The sequence below is a fragment of the Diadema setosum genome, chromosome 8 (genome assembly GCF_964275005.1).
Source record: "Diadema setosum chromosome 8, eeDiaSeto1, whole genome shotgun sequence".
Lineage (NCBI taxonomy): Eukaryota > Metazoa > Echinodermata > Echinoidea > Diadematoida > Diadematidae > Diadema > Diadema setosum.
Window position 1 is genome coordinate 16331506 of NC_092692.1, and position 20012 is coordinate 16351517.

General features: G+C 40.5%; 1 protein-coding gene across 1 annotated transcript in view; it reads right to left on the minus strand.

Annotated features, from left to right (window-relative positions):
* LOC140231659 (chromobox protein homolog 7-like) overlaps positions 1–20012 on the minus strand; it is a 67519-nt gene that overhangs the window by 26699 nt on the left and 20808 nt on the right. Inside the window, exon 3 of the mRNA XM_072311812.1 lies at positions 9479–9544. Within this exon, the coding sequence (XP_072167913.1) occupies positions 9479–9544 (66 nt within the window). The remainder of the gene's footprint in view (positions 1–9478; positions 9545–20012) is intronic.

The window sequence follows — 20012 nt, forward strand, 5'->3', positions numbered from 1 at the left end:
CACAAACCCACGCATACACACCCATGCAGCGCACGCGCATGCACCAACGCGCAGAAAATGATGTGGATGTTGTAATCTATAGTAGTTGACATAGCATTTCAGTAGATGACTTGAAATGGACGGTATATCAGTAATGATCTAAAATGTCGGCGAAAACGGTTGAAGTGCAATATCACCAAGAGTATCAGATAAATGTTGATTATCCCTCAAGGTATATATGGACAACACGATATTCTGATTGGTGCCACTATAAGTTTCAGGGAGAAATGTCTCTGAAAAGGAACATTCAAACAATCAAGCAAAACAGCCCACATAAATACACAACCCATCAAACATTTATTCAAATGATAATAATGGCGTCACCGAAGTATCACAATTTTTTTTTAAACTTTAATATTTACGCAACTTCGCTCCGCAATCACAAGTCCAAAACTCTTCAAAACTCTTCAAAACTCTTCAAAACATTTAAAACTTTTATTCTTTGATTTTTCATACCACGACTAAACTAGGCGCATAAAGGACGTAATTTAAACAGCCGAGTGTCAGCGTATCACTTTTGAATTAAACAATACACTTTTTCAGCTTCTTTTTTTTTTCTCTCGTGATCAGTATAATCAGATCACACTAACAGCAACATAGTAGGAGAAATGCGTAATAAAATACGGACGCCGCGCAAGTCACTATCATCATTCCCACTGTAGATCCCTTCTAATTAGTTGTTCATTTCAAAATCATGTGGAAAATGATACTTTAAAAAACATAAAAGCGCGCAGCCATCGTGCGTCCTAACTTCTGTAGGGATTGCAGGGTTCGATCGGCGCAGAGGCTCACATGTAGTCTCACGCCCCACTCAGTAAGTAAAATAATCGGAGAAATGAGAAAATTTACGAACAAGGAATACTAATGTAAAACATCGTATACCTATGGCAGAGGCGAACATCCTTAACTCCAGACGCTCGAACTCTGGTAGGCTGGCTAAATTTGCACACACTTTGAGAACCGTCAACGCATATGGCCCACAGACGTCAAAAAATTCTTTCTATGCAGATTTGATTTGCTCTTTTGTTGTTGTTTTTTCAGTGAAACCAAACCCAAGACAATTACACCAGCGAGTTAACTGACGGAAGGCCCGGCTGGTGATTTTCCAAGAAAGGAAGGGAGTAAAAAAAAAAAAAATATGTCCGCCTTGGCTTACCATACCCTGCTGTGTCGTTCTCTCATGAACGTGCAGGGTAATATTCGGTGTTGACGGCTATGCACTGTTCGGCCGTTCCAACGAGGGTCATTACCACTCTTATTCGAGAAATGTCTCTATTGTGACGTAATTGCACCTGACAGCTCTTGGGACCGTCAGTCACATGTAGAGTCAAAGATCAAGGACCTTCATGCACAGACTTTAAAGGGATGATGAAGTATTGCTTTGACTGAGGTGAGAATTCTGCGTTTATTTCTTGTTCTTTTTTGCGAGGTACTTAGAAAACCCTTTCTGAAATGTTGAAAATAAAAAGGTGAATTCAATGTTTACTTAATGAAAACTCTAAAAAATCATCATCAAAAAGGTTGGAAACCTCAAGCCCCATCTCAACCGAAACTGTATACTATCTCTTTATGGAGGGGTGAGGACTTGGTATTATGCCTAACAGGCACAAAGCTATTATCCTGGATTGAGTATGCAGCTAAATCTTAAAATCATCAACGTCATCACAACGACAATCATTGCAATTCTTTGTATGTTTATCTTAGATATTTAACGTAAAATGTCTTAATCTAAAATCCGAAATTTGTGTATTCTAGGCTTGAACTTATAGTCGTTGCTTTGACTTCTGATTTTATTTTCCTCATAGGGAGCACAGCGTTCGTACATAGGCTATCATTTTGTGTCATACTCAGTAATTTGCCCTTTCAATTAGTTTCACAGTTGAATTGAGAAATGTATCACCTTGTATTATGTATTTCCTTTCATCGATGGAAATAAATGATTGAATTGAAATTAAAAAGAAATATAACCCACCCTGATAATCACGGTGAACTTCTCATACAACATCTCATCCACTTCAAAATCACTTTCGACGATTGTTTTCCGACTGCTATGATTATTAAATAATCTCCCCTCCTCTCACACATGAGTATCCCGCGACGCCTGACATGCTATGCATCGCCTTGAAGTTGGACGATAGACATCAGTTCCTTGTTCGAGGAACAGCCACATGGATGTTCAAATACGAACGAGAGTGGCATTATTGTAATGCGAACATGAAGGGATGAATTATTGCTGCCTTCCCACAGAGCTGATCCAATTTCCCCTTTTGTTTTAGAGGGCGAATTCAAGCCAGCTGCGAAGGATATGACAAGGCATCAAAAGACCCGTATCATCGTGTCAGAGTGTGTTAGAATCCGAGGGGAGAAAACAGTGTTAAAAACGGGAGAGGGACGGTAGAGCGACTCGAAACTTCGCAAGCACTTTATTATCCCATGGGTGTCACGAATGCCTTCGAACAAACAACGCCAACGAGGCATAAAGCTGGGAGAATATTCCATTCATGAATAATATTCTTTCCCTGAACATCATGAAAGTGACAACAGACATCATGACATCTTGGACGTAAGCATGTCAAACAAGCAAAATTATTATGTACTTTGGCCGTTAAACAGATAATATAACCCTGTGAACATAACAATACTAGTGATTTTGTTCTTCTTTTTTATGGATGAAAATCTACATAGTACGATTTGGAAATTTCTTAAACATACACAGACAAACAAAAATAAAAAAAAAACAACCGATGCTTTTCAACTCCATTACTTTGTTTTGGATTTTCAACTCCATTATTTTGTTTTGGAATGTAAGAATGAGGAGATCCTCTTCTTCGTTTTCGTGCACTTCCTACAGCTTATTATCTCCATATCGCATATAGCCATCGTGCATTGTGCGTAAGTATTTTTGTTGAATGTTTTCCGTTTAATAGCACAGTGTGCAATCTCCTTATTACCTGCACGAAATCATCTGCGGTGTCAATATCTATGATTTGCTTGTGAGCGGACGCACGTGTGCTTGTACGGAGGGTAAAAGTGCTCCGAGAAGGAGACATGTGCAACTCGCCAAGTTTTGACCGTACAGGCGAGAAGGTGACTTGTAAAAACTCGCCAAGGTGCCTTGTTTGAGACGAGAAGGCGACTTGCAGAAAATATGGACGCATACAACCCAAAACCAGTCGCCTTCATGCCGTAAACAAGGTGCCTTGGCGATACGCAACAAGACGCCGTCTTGCATTTTACAAGGCGATTTGGCGATGTTGCATGACAATTCGCCTTCCCCAGTGTTCTCCCTTTCAAGGGAGAACTTGGCGAGTTTGTTTATAGGCCTACAAGCTGCCGCCTCGCATTTTCATCTTAGACAAGGCGACTTAACGAGTTTCTACAAGCCGCCTTCTCACCTTCTCGTCTTCAACGAGGAGTCTCGGAGAGTCTGTACAAGTCGCCTTCTCGAAAGTTTGGCCAAAACAATTAAGGCGCCTTCTCTGGGGACTTTGTAGCATCCGTATGTTTACTTATTTACGGGCGTGAGTTTCAGTAATAGTATTTAGCTAAGCCAAGGAGGTATACCTCTTTATGAACTGACTGTAGATCACTCAATCACGTTCACGTTTGTTGTCGGCAGCGTCGTCCGTCATTACGTCCTACGAAACTAAGCACCCTTGCCGAGAGAGGAGGGCATGGGTTTGCAAGGATTGTTTAACCTGACCCAACGAACTGCCGTGTGATCTGCTAAATTCTTTGCGAGCGTGACAGAAGCGCCCGGCTTTGTCCTGCTCACCGCGCACCAAGCGCGTATTTTCGAGTTCGTTCTCTTTTTTTTTCTCGCCCACCCCCCTTTTTTCCTCCTCTTTCTCCTCATTCCTCCCATGCCTTGACAACTGTAATCTACTTTGCTCTCGCGCGATTATGTCAGGGGATATCCTCCATCTCCTAGCAACCCACGCATCCGCGTGATCGGCGTAGAAAACCGAGCACGTTGTGGCTCTTGCCAGAAAGCCGCTTAACTCGATTTGGGTGCAGAAAACTTCAGCATTAAAAGCATTGTCAGCTGGCTGAGATGTGAATATCACTTTTTGTGCTCCACTGGCATGTATACAGACTGTTTCTACTCGTCTTGCTTGAAGCGGCATTGTCCAACACAAAATAACTTATCATTCTCGGTTAACCATCATTATTTTGGTTGACTGACTGCTTCGTTTGATTTATTTCTTTTCCTTTTCTGACTAATCTTACAAGCTCGCTATCTGTTCCTATAAGATCACACATGGTATAAATTAGAATATAATTATTACAGGTTTCTCTTTCTCATTCTACTTCGTCTTCTCCTTCCAGAGTACAATTACAGCCTTCTGTCACAAGATGCGCCCGTCCAAATTCAATTCATTGCCGTACTGAACAAATATTCCTTCCGGGATGAGCATCCGGACTCTCGAGGGCGCTCTTTGTAAATATACGCTTCTATTTTGCTATCATAAAAATATTATTTAATATTTTCATATATCACATGTACGTATATATATATATATATATATATATATGAAGAGCTTGCTTCCAAAAGGCGCTAAATCCAATTTTTATCGAACTCCATCTTTCGCATGATTCGAACAGATCTTTGTCATGTGCACATAAAGCACTAAAAATTTAATCAAAATTGTTTTAGGAAATATGAAAAAATCAAGCATGAAATTCACGCTTTCAACCAAAAGGCGCTAAATCCTTTTTTGCTTTCAACCAAAAGGCGCTATATCCAATTTCTCTATTCCGGTCTCTGATTGGTCAGAGCACGCCAGCTAGGGGTGCTCTGACCAATGAGAACATGCAACACGTACTATTACATGCAGCGATACTGCACTACGTAGTTCAATGGCAATTCTTCACGGTCATGGATCTGCACTACCACTGTTGTCTGTAGTGCTGTACAGAACCATGGCTACCAGTCGAAAGTACATGACAGTTTCATAATGGATGAAAGACCCAAGACTGCCGGTGATCTAAAAAGTGGTACGAAAAGTGGAAAAATGATGCAGTGTTGAAGAAATGCAAGGCTAAGCAGTGGAAATACAGCTGTGAAAGGTGAGTTTACTTATCTGTACGACGCCCAGATTAAGTCAGTCCCATATGTGCGTCTTGGTGTTGGGACCGAGATGGGCATCATACCCTACTTTGAACATGTTGAGTTGATTTATGAGCAACGTAGAATGTCAAATTTGGGTTTTATTACAAATTTTATAATTAATCATTCACTGGGATCAATAATCTGCTGGGGAAAATCGTGAAATGGGCCCCACCATGCACCGGCACCACAAACAGGGCTCGTCGTTGTGCATCAATGTAAATTATGTAAAATTTTATTTTACGTGTTGGCTACCAGACTGACCAGCTACCTAGTAAATGTTTACCTGTACAAGGCCGCTGTAGTGTAGAGCTCTAACGTTACAGCTCTATTAAATGTTAGTACAATAAGTTTTAGTAAATTAAACCTCTTGATCTACGGGTTCTGCTCGACGATGCAATACCAAGCAAGGTAAATTTACTACTAGGCCTATAGGCCCCTACTAGTAGCTACTACCAGATATTTATAGGGTGGACTTACAGCAACAGGGCTGCGTGTGTATAAACAGGGTAAATTTACCGGTACTTTTCGGCGATGCAATACCAAGCAAGGTAAATTACCAGTAGGCCTACTACTAACGTATAGGGTGGACTTACAGCAACAGGGCTGTGTGTGTATAAACAGGATACTTTTCGGCGATGCAATGCCAAGCAAGGAAAATTACTACTAACGTTACTAACATAGGGTGGACTTACAGCAACAGGGCTGCGTGTGTATAAACAGGCGAGCCGCTGTGAACCAATACTGACATGCAGTGGTGGGGCCTATTTAACAAGTATGCCGTTAGTTTAGTGTAGGGTTGTATACCTATGGTAAGAATAATCAAGGGTCATGAGGAAGTCTTTCCAAGGATAGAATGAAGGGCAAAATCGTGAAATCGGCCCCACAGCAGTGTGCTTGCACTCGTTCATTTAGCAATTAAGCAAGGTTAGGTTGGGGTTAGGGTTTAAGGTTAGGTGAGGGTTGTACTTATAGTTGAATTGGCTGTTGAATTCGTCGAGGGACATTAGGGAGTCTTTCCAAGAATAAAACATGAAGACCAAAGAAAAAAAAAAAACGGGAGAAAGGGAGGAGTATACTGTGGAAATTGGCCCCGCCTCTGTATCAATTGCTCGTAAACACCGTTTGGTGGGGCCGCATTCACAAGTATTATACTATGGAAGAAAGCCCCAACGCCGTGCCTATGTACCGATGAACGCCACACGGTGGGGCTGAATTCACGAGTATAAACAGGCGAGCCGCTGTAGTATTAGTACTGACATGCAGTGGTGGGGCCTACTTCACGAGTATGCCAAATGAAGTGTATTGCTACATTGTATGCATGGAAACTGGTCCTGTTGCTGTATCAATCATGCATATTAAAGTGTCGTTTGGTGGGGCCACATTCCTCAGTATTAGCCCTGTATTGTGCAAGAAAGCACCATATTGAACACCACATGGTGGGGATGTAACAGGTAAGCTGCCGTATTATTTAGTACTGATGATAGAGAGACAGTGGTGGGGTCCATTTCACAAGTATGTCACTAATTATCTGTTGTAAGGAACTGTGATCAATAAATGAAGTTACCTTGACTCATTTTCTCAGTTAAGTTTTCTGTAGATCTACAGCGTGTAACTATTCAAGTCAGTCTATACAGTACTGCTTATGCTGTGTTGCCATGGTAATGACCTGGTTACCTACTTTTCTAACTGTTCGAGTTGGTCTATGCAGCACGGGTGCATTGCCCTGGTAGTGATAGAATTAGAGCCTGTCTAATATTCACTGATGGATCTTATAATCCTGATATTGCATTAGTGTTTTTTTTTAATGGTTATATTAAACATTAAAAAATTATGTTAAAAAATCTGTAAATCAAACTAGTCCCTTTCTTTTTGGTCTTTTAGTAGAGTAAGTGTTGCTCCAAATCACTATGGCTGTCTAGAAGCTATTGAGAAATGTATCAAAATTGGAAGTTTGAGGTTGTGTTTGCTACTCCTGGACAGATATTCTAAGCCAACAGTATTAATTACTTTTGATTGAATTCTCTTATTCTTCTCCCAATTCAGGTTAATGGCAAATCATCCTTGGAAGTCATACAACCTACAGCATATCTGCAAGCAGCAAGTGTCACTGAGCTGGCAAGACACCCAACGACCTGCCCAACTCGTTGTCACGCCCAATACATCTGTCCCCCCAGGAGCAAACCTCCCAAGGAGGGAGTGGGTGTCATTAAATCGGATTCGAACCCGAGTTGGGCGTTTCAACGCAGCCATGCATCGGTGGGGGCTACGCCCATCAGCAGCCTGCCAGTGTGATGCACCAGAACAGACTGCTCAACACATCTTGAGTGAGTGCCCTGATCTCCGCCCTCCTGACAACATGGACCCGACACACCCTACTCCTGAGACTGTAACTTGGCTACAACAACTGAGGGATGTTATTTAGCTGCCGCTGCCTCATACGCAAGAAGAAGAAGAAGCGCACATCGATGACATTTACCATGCCTTATACCAGGAGGGTGACAGGATGCATTCATAGCAGTACATGAAAGGCCAAGATTTCGTGAATCAGAGGATTGCGAGAAATCACAGAGCTTATCGTTCATTTCTGAGCTCATGCATACTGAACCAGACAACGGAACCATCACAGTGGTCTTAATCTCATTGAATGCTGAATCAAGCTTTCTTGAGTACGCCGGTAGGTGCAACGTACTTCGAGTGGCTGTGTGTTTTTGACATCATTAAACTTAAGCTGAGAGGATGAGAAAACATCCCTGGAAAACAACATCAAGGTGATATTGCTTGCATTTAGGCGGTGGACAGGAATTCGGCGAGGGACTAACCAAGTGGCCAGTGCTTTGAATGACTTCCTTGATATTGAATACAGTGGACATCTCTGGCAATGAGGATGAAGCAACAGTGGCCACCAATGATGAACGGAACTCTGACTCGAGCTTATGGCAAGACATTATGATTCCTAGGGCAGGCACTTTAACTAGTTGAGATATTCTGCCATGGACTTGATGGTGTGCATTTCATGCGGTAAACCTCCTGTTTTGGCTGTAAATGACTGAATTTTTACTTTTCAGAAATGAACATGGTAAGAAGACAAAAAAAGACAATGTGATTCACAGTACATATGCCTAGATGTAGGCCTTATTGCTGTTGACTTACGTATAAACAAAGAGTTTTGTCCACAGATGTGCTTTCATGTGCATCTGTTGCCTTCTTAATAAGTACTACAGTTTTAGCAAATTGACAATATTTTTTAAACAGATGTTTGGTTAGTCCAAATCAAAAAGCCTCCAGCAAAGCCTTGCGATGCTTTCTATAGTATTAATAGGTAAAGCATACAATGTGAGGGCTTATATCATAGTGATTTGTTTTCATGTCTGTTGCAGTCAGATTTCTGCATGACAACCTGTATTTTATTCTCACCTGAAGTAAATACTATCAGTCAACATGATTTCACAATCTCTGCAAGTCCTCACTTTCCTTGAGTCACTGTACCTTCTGTATAGACTTCATGATATTCAGTGCAAAGTGTTATTAGTTGTTATTTTATTTGTTGTTGCTGCTGCTGCAGTTGTATTTTGCATGTGTGGAATGTATAATGAATAGATGTACAGTATGCTGCTATTATGAGTAAAATTAAAAGCAGCATGCTGGGAAAGATTTCACATTTTGATGTGTGTGTGTTTTGGTGCATTTGTGTGTGTATGTGTATGTGGGTGTGTGTTTGGGTGGGTGTGTGTGTGTGTGGGTGTGTGTGTGTGTGGGTATGTGTGGCTACTGTGATGCAAATTTATGCAGTTCTCTAGTATTTACCTGGATTGTACATTAATGACATTCCCTAATACCAATGTTATTGAACAACTCAAAAGTATTTCTTCCAAAAGGCGCTAAATCCATGATTTCTTCCAAAAGGCGCTAAATCCGAAAAAATCTGAAATATAAAAATTCATAAAAAATAAATGGTGTGTGCAGGATTTTTTTAATGTGCATTTTTGTTACCTACTGTGATGGCTCTTCCACAAGGAGCATAGAGCTAATGAATAAACAAGCTGTAATATGTGTAATTAAAAAACATCAATTTACTCGAAAGTAGCCGGAATGGATTTAGCGCCTTTTGGTTGCAAGCTCTTCATATATATATATATGCAGAGAGAGTGAGAGGGAGAGTGTTCAAGCAAACAAATCGATAATCGTGCCGCGAACGATGCCATGAATAACGGGATACAATAGCTTTGGCATCATTGGTCGATGAGATTTCACGAGGGAGGAAGTTATGAAGCAAAAGAAAAAAAAAGAGATGAAAAAGAAAAAGAAATAAAGTGAAAGTTATCTCACCTTCCTTCGAATTCGAGTACAAGACTAGGATCCAGGATGTTGTCCTCTGGTTCCCACGTGTTGTACCTGTCCCAAAGAGAGAGGGAAAGAGAACAAGGTTTTGTAAGAGGATGTCTATCACTCGATGATTCTCATCTACATTATTTTATATACATGACGCATTTCAACGTCAAACTAAGGATTGCCGAATGTGGGGGACATTTACAGCTGTAGGCCTACATGTAGTGTTTGGGCGCATGAGCAGGTTTTTTTTTTTTTTTTCACTATCACAGCTGCAAGATTCGCTGTATGGCCTGGCTCCATTTTTTTTTTAAACCTGAATAATGTCACATCACACAAGAGACCACACTCGCCACGTGCGTAGAATTCAGATTTACTCAGGGTATACACATCATGAACGGAATACACAAATCTACACACCCTGCGGACCCGACAATGCGCGGAGGTTACGAAACAAATAAAAACACAATGAACTGAACAAACAACCAATCAACCTAGCAAAGGGAGAAGCATATAAATATCATCTGCTACAAATATTGAAACTTCACAATAAAACATCATCATCTCCTCCATATAGTGGATGGGACGTCAATCACTTTTCTTTGAAAATGTGAAGAAATCCCTAAGAGTTCTCCAACTGTTTCCATTCATTTTATCCTCCAACTTGGATGAAACTCCTGCTAGTTGGTTTGATTTATCAAAGCCAGCATGAACATGAAATAGAATTGCACCTTTGAGGTCTCTTGCACTATACTGATGTGCAGAAATCACTCATGATAAATGGTTGAAGGGAGTGTTTTTATCCTTGTAGTCATCACTGCACTGGCGACATGTTTCGTATATCACAAAGCTGAAGGAATATTGGTTCTGAGACGGTCTAAAAGCGCGCATCTACACACTTCAAGGTTTTCATAACCGAGGACATGATAGACAAATCAAGGCAGTGTGACCATAATTATAGCTCGATTGTATGACTCGTACAGCAGAGTCGAATGCTTGGCAAAGTGCCAAGTTTAATCTAACAATGAGCTGAAGGATCTTAATTTACAGCATTCCGCGGCCTCTGGTAAACCCTCTAGCATCAACTACATGCAGTACATTGATATTGCCCATGATATCATACGCAGTCTGCATGGTTGTCGGTGGTAATTTACGGGACACAATATTGTTTTTCTGATACTAATCATAAGGAAATCTGCCCTGACATACTTTTCTTTTCCTGTCAATTTCCCGACTAATGTTAATCTCCCAAGATCAGCTCTACACAAGGTCTCTCTACCGTCGAGAAGACGGAATTTTCTCGACGAAAAAGAGGCTTTCATAAGAAATGTATTATTATTTTTCTTTTCGCTCTCTCACACACACACTCTTTCTCTCACATTTCGAGGACTTCTCCGGGGCTCATTGACTCGAGAATGCTTCCTGCGAGCGGAAATCGGCAAAATGTCAGTGATTCAAGACTGGCGTGTGAGAGAGTCGATGAGCTCCGTTTGTTCGCCCCTCCTTCCCCTTCCCCCCCCCCCCCCCCTCCCCCTTGCCTCTCCCTCTTCTGCTTTCAGGATAGGGGTATGCGGTAGAAACGTTCTGCTATTGACTGACTATATATGAGTGATGTTGCGTCTGAGGGGAGTTGAAGAACTCAACAACATGTACGTAGGCGTAATGACACAAAGGGAATGCAATTAATTTCGAGCTTCATTGGTAAATTTGGTGCTGGACTTGTATAATTATCTTCTTCTCTTCTCTTTTTTTTTTATCTTTAAGGTGTGAGGAACAGCATGGGGACAGGCTGAACTGAAAATGGAGTCGAACTATCGACAGGTACTGATTATGTTTGGTACGGGTCGATCCTAATCAGAGCGGGTTAATTCGGTCCAAATATCTACGAAACGATATTACACAAGGTCACGCCTTTTTCCAAACAATTAAAAGAAATGGTATCATAATTATCATAGGTTGTAAGAGGAATTTTCGTGTCCTTTGTGCACTCAGACGGATTGGTAAAGGGCATTATAAATACCCCTTGCTATTGTTATCATTTTTATTATTATCATTATTGTTGTTGTTGTTGTTATTATTACTATTATTATCATTATTACTCTTACTATCATTATCAATATTTTAACAACAATAACAACATATCACAAAAAATAAGACATCATGGAAACACAAACATGTAATAATATGTTTATCTTTTCTTATGTATTCCAAGGAAGGATTGTGCATGCTGGTATGATGTGGTAAATGACACTACATGCCAATCTCAGAATCGTCGCCGATAAAGAGGGGATGGAATGTAAGTTTAGAATGCATACTCAGCACCCACAATTATACCAAGGAATGCATCAAAATTCCATTACCGTTGATGTGCCGTCAACTGTGGCCTGGAAAGGATGTAAAATCCACTATTGTGGTTAATGCGATGCTATGATATGAGACAGTGTCGTACATAGAATACTTCTAGCTTAATTCGGGACGCGATTTCGGATTCCCTTCTGTTCATATTACCACCGTTGTAAACCAACGACAAACGACCATCATCCATATGACTAGTCAATAACATTTTCAGGATTCTTGTTACATGGAATCGATGTCCCCCTTTTAGCTGTTAGTGTTATGGCATCACACTGTACAGTGTGCTATCTTTAGAGCAATACCACTTACCGACGAACACTTTGTCATCTAGCTTGAAAAAAAGTTGAGGCACATAAACAGGATAAAGGGTAGATATTCATCCAGGTGGACAGACAAATAACACAAACATACACACGCGCACACACAGAGGCACACTATTTCTCTGAATTCCACGGATATGGAGAGATATTAGTGAATGTTGCGAGTAAAGATCTGTCAGCGCTATGAAATTCGGATTGAATGAGACAAATCGGGCGGGAATAATGAGCATTCGACAACGGAACACTTTAGCGACGGCATAAAATCGATTCACCTCGACTTCCTTTCCATCAGCATGCACCTACATTATTTCAAGCTGTCTTTGGGCTTCTCGACCACAATTTCAACGCATTACACAACATAAAAAAGGCTGAAAGGGAGAAAAAATATATGTATATCCCACTACTCAACATCCAGGAGGAACTGCATGAAAAGATGTTCGCTCAAATGCGCTTCGCTTGAGTATCGAACAGGTATAATTGCAAGACTGTTGGAAAGAAAATCAATGATGCCGATTGAACTGTAATGCAGCGTCAAATGGAGAAGAAAATAGAAAACCCATCTCGCTCACACGAACACAAATACGACATACATAAATATACACAAAGACAAGCACATCGACAGACGCATATTCAAAACCCAAATGGAACATCCGCTCCATTATTTTGGTAATTTCTGGTCTGTATGAGATTCGCTCCATTGTGTTGCGTATTAATACTGCTGCATAGCAACCCAGCATTACAGTTTGATGTGTTTCATCCTTGCCGGAGAAGCATGCACAGATACTGCGAATAAAGGGCGTGCAACAAAACTTCCTAATAGCACTTAACGTGTATTCCAAAAGAGGCCTCCACCAAACTTGCGAAGAAAATGTCATATTTCATAGTGACTCATCCACAACGGCGGACACAGGGTGAACGTCTTCAACTCATGTTCAAAATCCAGCACATAATTAGTACCTATTAGTAACCGCGCGTTTGCAAATCTTGAAATAAAGCAATAACAATACAAACAGTAAATACATGTAATTATGGGGAAACGTTGAACGTAGCTACAATGTAAGCGTACAAAACATTGGTTTATCTTCGTGATCGAAGATATTGAAAGAATGTTCGACGTGCCCAATATAGACAGGTCTACAGGGCCTATTAGAAAATCGTGGCAAGCTATTAGAATTTGAGACAAATACATAAATGCCCCCTCCCCCCAACATACATGTTGATAACTCTTTCTCCTTTCCTCTTGTGTCTCTAATAATGATCAGACATGTCACTAGTACAATTATTCGGTATGACTTTCTGTATTTAGTCAATTCAAACCAGGTACAACTATGTAATAATATCGAAACAAACTTTTCAGTGCTTCTTAAAATACATTACAATATACAGTAGGGTTTCAAGCCAAAGTAATATCGCATGTCTGCGCGTATAAAATGAAAATGAAAGACAACGCGATGGAGGTCCAAAGGTCTACACAAGGTATGGTATCGTAATGTCGGTTGTGTCGGTTTGATATACAATGTATAAAATACACGTAGCGACAGAGAAACAAGTAAAGCTTGGTCAAAAAAAGGTTAGTCTTCGTTTCAGACAAGGACCGTTCTCTCCCGTGGTGGTAATCAGCAGAGTAAGTCTTGTATATTGCATATAGACCAGACTTTTTAAAATCTTCCTACGTGAGAACATAACAATTACTAGTACATGACACATGCTATGGTCATGATGGTCATAATGTACATGTAATATTGTACATAAGGCAGCCTATAGATATATAACAGTGAGTGCAAATGCTGTTCACCGTAACATAAATTACTGTTATTAAGATAGCATCGTTAGCTACCCGTTTATGTACCTATAGATCAAGTCGACAAATTGGGATATACATCACGTCCGAGGATGTTATCTGCGCGGGTTTTGAACCTAGAATCTACTACCTGATAGTCCAGTCAGAGCCTTGACATCCCCATCCATTGTGACAAACAAAACAAATGAGTCTGGAATCCAGACCAACAAAAGGGGAATACAATCATTATCCATACATTTTTGAAGGACATCTCTACCATAATATGCATTTTCATGATACGCTAGTACGCTTGCCGACTTATCATAATTATGACATTATAGTATCCGATGCCTTACGATGTTGAAACGTCAAAGATGGGGGGGGGGGGGGGGTGGTGGTGGATAGGAGGTCGGGAAGGGAAGGGGGGGGGGAGGTGATAGGAGACCGGGGTGGGAAGGGGGGGGGGGGGGGAGGTGATAGGAGGCCGGGGTGGGAAAGGGGGGGGGGAGGGGAGCTCTCATACTCTTCAATGATCTCACACACTTGGAGTACAGATTATTTCGAGCATTAAATTGACGGTTCGTGTGGGCTGGGGCAAGTTCAGTTCAACAGCCATGACCTTTTCCTCCAGCATTTCGCTCCACTTGGAGCATGCACAAGGCTACAGAGGGGTAACAAAAAAGACGAAGACACACACACAAAAAAAAGAGAACCACGAAGACAACAAAAAGCAAATACACCCGCGTATTAAATGACACATTAGCTGTCAAATCTAGCGTGGAAACGAAACGTTAAACTGTGATGAGTATTGGAACGCGCTCGCACGGGACAGGTCTGAGTAACACTGTACTCTGAAGACTTGTGCCGTTCGACTGTCACATGATCGTTTGTCTTCCCATCCGCTCTTACGTCCTTTTTGATGTAGAATTGACATCATACTTTTTTATTACTCGTGTAATTTGGCACTTGTTACGCCTACACATGCTATTTGTTCAAACACCTCCCCCCCCCCAAAAAAAAAAAAAATAACAAAGCAACCAACAATACAAAAAGGAAACCCAATCGAAACAAAACAACAATAACAAGGTACGATCAGTGTGTTGTTGAGGAAATGATATCGTAGTATAACGCACATAATACTATCACAAGCAGATAAGAGGCGTTTTGGTATGCGTTTCTCATTCTATGACCTTTTGCAGTCGACGTTTTTCAGTTACCCGCCTATAAGATGAGCATTGATGAGTCATGCGCACAGCTCTTGGCTTATTGTTTATTTGCGTGTTTTTCCCCCAATGAATGCACAGTCATGATTCCCCGCCCAATTAGATAAACTTTAAGAAAAAGAAATTATTATGATGATTTATAATATACTTATAAGCCCTGCATGTGGTACGCCTCGCAAACACTGATTCTCACAAGGTGATTGGTAATGAGGTATCAACAAGCCATCAGACTTGGGAGAAGTTGAATCTGAAAGAGCGATGGGTGCAGGCACGTGTAATCGTCTTGTTATTTTGGCGTGGCGCTTTCGCGGAAAAGTGAAGTTTGTCGTCAGGTTTTCTCTCTCATAATCATTCAATACTCGCCTTGAACATTATTGAATTGAAGTTGTGAGAGTATAACTATCAATCAAAGAGCTTCATGTACAAAACAGTGTCAAACATTTCAGGATGATATAACTGCCGATGCTCTTAAGTCGATGTATAAGTTGTTATGACTGTTGTTTTTGCGTTCAGAGGGGATGGCGATGACGGTAATTTACACTGTTAAATGTAAAGCATGCATGGGATCTCAAGCATCACTCACTGTATCAATAATTATTCATTCTGTATACTATTGAATAACAATGGAAAGTTAAATCTACTTAAGGGAAAACTTTATACAAACAGAACTGATTTCAAATGATCTGAGCTGCTGCTTTCACTAGTGGTCTTTGTTTTCAGTATCGATTACATCTTTGAGTATCATGCGACAAAACTCCCTTAAACTTAACATCGAAATAAACTCTGTTTATTCTCGGTATTATACCGAAACGAAGCAAGAGGAAGAAAGACTTTGGAAGTTCCGCCATTTTTCTCGGTCATTATTGTTGGTATACTGTGTGCATACCAAGTGTGAAGGGTAATGCCTGCCACGATTGTTCCCAATTTAAAGGACAAGTTCACATCCACATACATGTGGATTGAGTGAATGCAGCAATAATATTAGAACACATAAGTGAAAGTTTGGGGGAAATCGGACAATTCGTTCAAAAGCTATGAATCTTTGAAGTATCTGCACAGTCACTGCTGGATGAGAAGACTACAGTGTATGATGTCACATGCGTACAATTTAACAATTATACAGAAAATATAGAGAGAATTTCACTAAATTTTACATTGTGAGAAAAGTGCATATTTCCTCGACTCGTCACTGACGTATCCTAAGGGTAATATTGATCCCCATTACCTTATGAAAGATTGAAGTCAAGAGTTCTTTCATTATGCGAAAAAAAGTGAAAATATCTTGAATTTTCTTAACATGTTCTTTATATCGCTGTACACATGCGACATCACAAGATGTAGTAGTCTTCTCATCCAGCAGTGACTAAGCAGAAACTCCATAAATTCATAACTTTTAAACGGATTGTCCGATTTTCCTCAAACTCTTGCTGATGTGTTCTGTTAATATTGCTGCATCCACTCAATCCACATGTCTATGAAGGTGAACTTGTCCTTTAACCACAGGGCTTGTCGCTGCGTAAGGCGGTCTATTCCTCCTCTGCTCGCAGCCCGCCAAAATCATAGCGAAGCGGTTCTATGGGTATAGGCCTAGCGATTGCCGGGGTATGATGCCCCATTTTCGTTCCTGCCAGTTCTCAGCGAAGCACGTCATTTGGTAATCGCATCGGAAGAACAGGTGTGAAATTGCCCTTTCATGTTGGAAGATGAGGCGTATGTTCATTGGACGTAACTTGATTTTTGCCCCTGACAACGATTTCAGAACAGGAGGTCCAGTCCATTAAACATTTTGGAAGGACCATGAACAGTTACAAGGTTTCATGATGTGTCTGTCTCCTACCCTCCCCAACCCCGTACACAACAGAAAGTTACAACTTCCATATCGTTTTTATCATTTGGAGAAAAAAATAATAAAAGAAATATTTCAAAGTTATCATAAAATTGGGTTTCTTTGAGACCAAAATGACAAACAGACAAAGTGATTAATTTAGAACCAGTGTTGCATGTTTGTTTGTTTGTTTTTTTTTTTCTGAACATCTTCCAAAATCGCACATGACGTATAGGTTCACTGTGTACTAATGTGCTAATATACAGTGTATACGGGACTTCGTATGGCCACTCCATGGAGCTCTGTAGCTCCACGGTCACCGCTTGAAATGTACTTCTGAAATGTAGAACTTATCGCCGGAGAAATCTTCCTCGAAAGTGACAGTTCGGAGAACATGCAAACTTGATCGGAATCAAATATATCATCAGAAGCCAAACAAGCAATGGGATGTCAGCTGAGACAAGTAGGCTAGCTGTACTGGAAGGAAATGTCAAAACGGAAAGCTCAAAAATAGCTCCGGCAGTAAATGTGATTGTAATGCAAGATTGCCACCTTCCTTACGGCTCTCCTCACTCCATTCATTTTGCAAAGGAAAGTAGGCCTACTCTTACTTTTTAGTTTGTCTTGACTCGAAAGAAATAATTTTAGAGAAATGTTTATGGGGAAACTTACTTTCTCATAAATATATTCGAATTAATAAAAGACATGCAAAACGTACGCTATTTTCATGTAACCTTTGAAAATGAGAGTTGTCATTGCTTCTGCTTTCCCCTCATTGCGGGCGGAAAGCAAAATGAACGAGCACAACACGATTATGACGTCATAGTCACGTGAACATGACTATTGTATTTCACAGGGCCCAAGGGCCATAGCGCGGCTTCAATGGAGACGGTGAAAAGGTCAAGCATGTTCGTCTGTTTGTTCAATTTTTTTCTCGGATTTTCGTTCCTCTGATGCTCTTCTAAAAGTAGTTACTCAAAAGAGATATCTCTGTAGGTCTACTCACGACAGTTACCTTTAATATAAACAGACAAAGACTTTAATAGAATGGCTTTGCTATTACCCATGCAGTGGTCATTTTTAGCAATCGATTTTTACAAGACCCCCTGTAATAGCTAATAACCTGGCGAGGAGCTTCAAGTTCCTTGATTATGTGTGGTGTATAGTCGCTGCCCTTTACGTATAATTTGACGATCTATCGCTAACTGTACGATCAGTTTGTTCTTGAAATAAACAGTTGATAGCTTAAGAGCAGGGTTTGATGGCCAATCAAAATCTCTTTTTTGTTGTTTGTTTGCTTTTATTTTTGGTGTGTTTGTTTACTTTTTGTGATATACAGTTGTAAAGCGAACTAGTTTTTGCCGATTAGGAAAACTCTGAGTAATCACAGACCGTGAGTTTTCATACCCATTTTCATTCCAGCTTCATGTTGAATTGATTGAATTGAATGGGAATGTGTTTTTTTTTTCTTTGTTCATTACTGAGCTACTGAACTACTCATGAATGATTCATCCGCGCGCAGTATGTTTGCAATGACAAAATATGAATGTATCTACAATCGTAATTTTAAAAAGGCGCGTGCAACGAACGGCGTCGGAGCGAAGTTATACACTATGCGGGAGTGCCGATGTGTTAAAGGCATAATTCAACATAATTTAGCAGACGAAACAAAAACCCAGCATTAGTGCTTGAAAATAGTTCTACAATGTGACTTAAGGATAGAAACAACCACTGTAAAATTTGAATCCGTATAATCGATGTTAAGTATTGATAAGAACACCATTGTGAACAATAATTATAATAAAAATATTTTCAGACTGAACCGTCTACAGGATAGTTTATTGTGAAAAAATACTTATATTTTCTTATACTTTAGGCTTTATTGTGAAAAAAGGTAGGATGTTTAGTGTTACAACAGACCGACACATACGCATCAAATGTGATATCTTGAACATATGTTTAAAATCCCTGCTCCCAAAGGTAAACAGGACCTTTCAGAGAATGTGTTCTGAATGGCTGATCATGCAGAAACCATTATATTTGAGAGATCTACCGGTAACCAGCGAGACTGCAAAATAAAGAGAAGTAGGCCTATCTACGGCCTACACCAGCGAGACTGCAAAATAAAGAGAAGACTAGTAGGCCTACCTATACGGCCTACTTATAGATGATTAATCATCTCGATAATGTTACAGAATTGAGTATTACAGTTATGCCGAATTGTGCAGGGCTTACACTCCTTGTGTACAGTTCAGTTTGCTGATTGCTTGCAGGATGAAATGAAACTGACAAACACAGAAACAGACAGGTAAAGAAGACAAGAAAAAAAAAAACATTAGTTTTGTTCGGCTTACTCTGTCTTCGAATATTTTGACTACGCTGTTTACAGACAGGTATACAGAAAAAGAGAAGAGGGACTTTTTTTTTATCCTGACCGTTTGGGGATAGTCCAACACTTCATATGGGTTTGACCGCATGTGTAGCATAAAGGAGATAGAGGGAAACAGACAGACAGACAGACAGACGGACAGACAGACAGACAGACAGAGGAATAAACCTTATTCAGACAAACGGATGCAGAGAAGAGCAGCTAGGGAGAGACAGAGAGAGAAAGAGGCGGACTAATGATCGTGTGACAGTGATGTTGATGCGAGAGTCGTATGTCAACGATTCAGTAATGTGAGAGGAAAATATACCGCAATCATTGACAGAGCATCACTCATCCTTAGTTGTGAATGCCGTGCACTAGACGGAAACCATGTTACAGATCATTATCAAGGATGAAATTCCGTGGCAACGCGCCTGTGAACCCGGATTTTCCCCAAGGGCATCCAACGCCAACAAGATGACCTTGCCTCCGACTAACCTCTTTTAACGCCAAGTGTCAAAATTGGACAATAACAGGCGCTTATTCCTTTCGGTTTCCCCCAAAAGTCTTTCGGGGTGATGACGGCTCAGCTATTCTGGCACGAAAACGCGGGCTCGGTGGGTAACAAACGCACATACTGAAGGCATGATGGGAAACACGTGA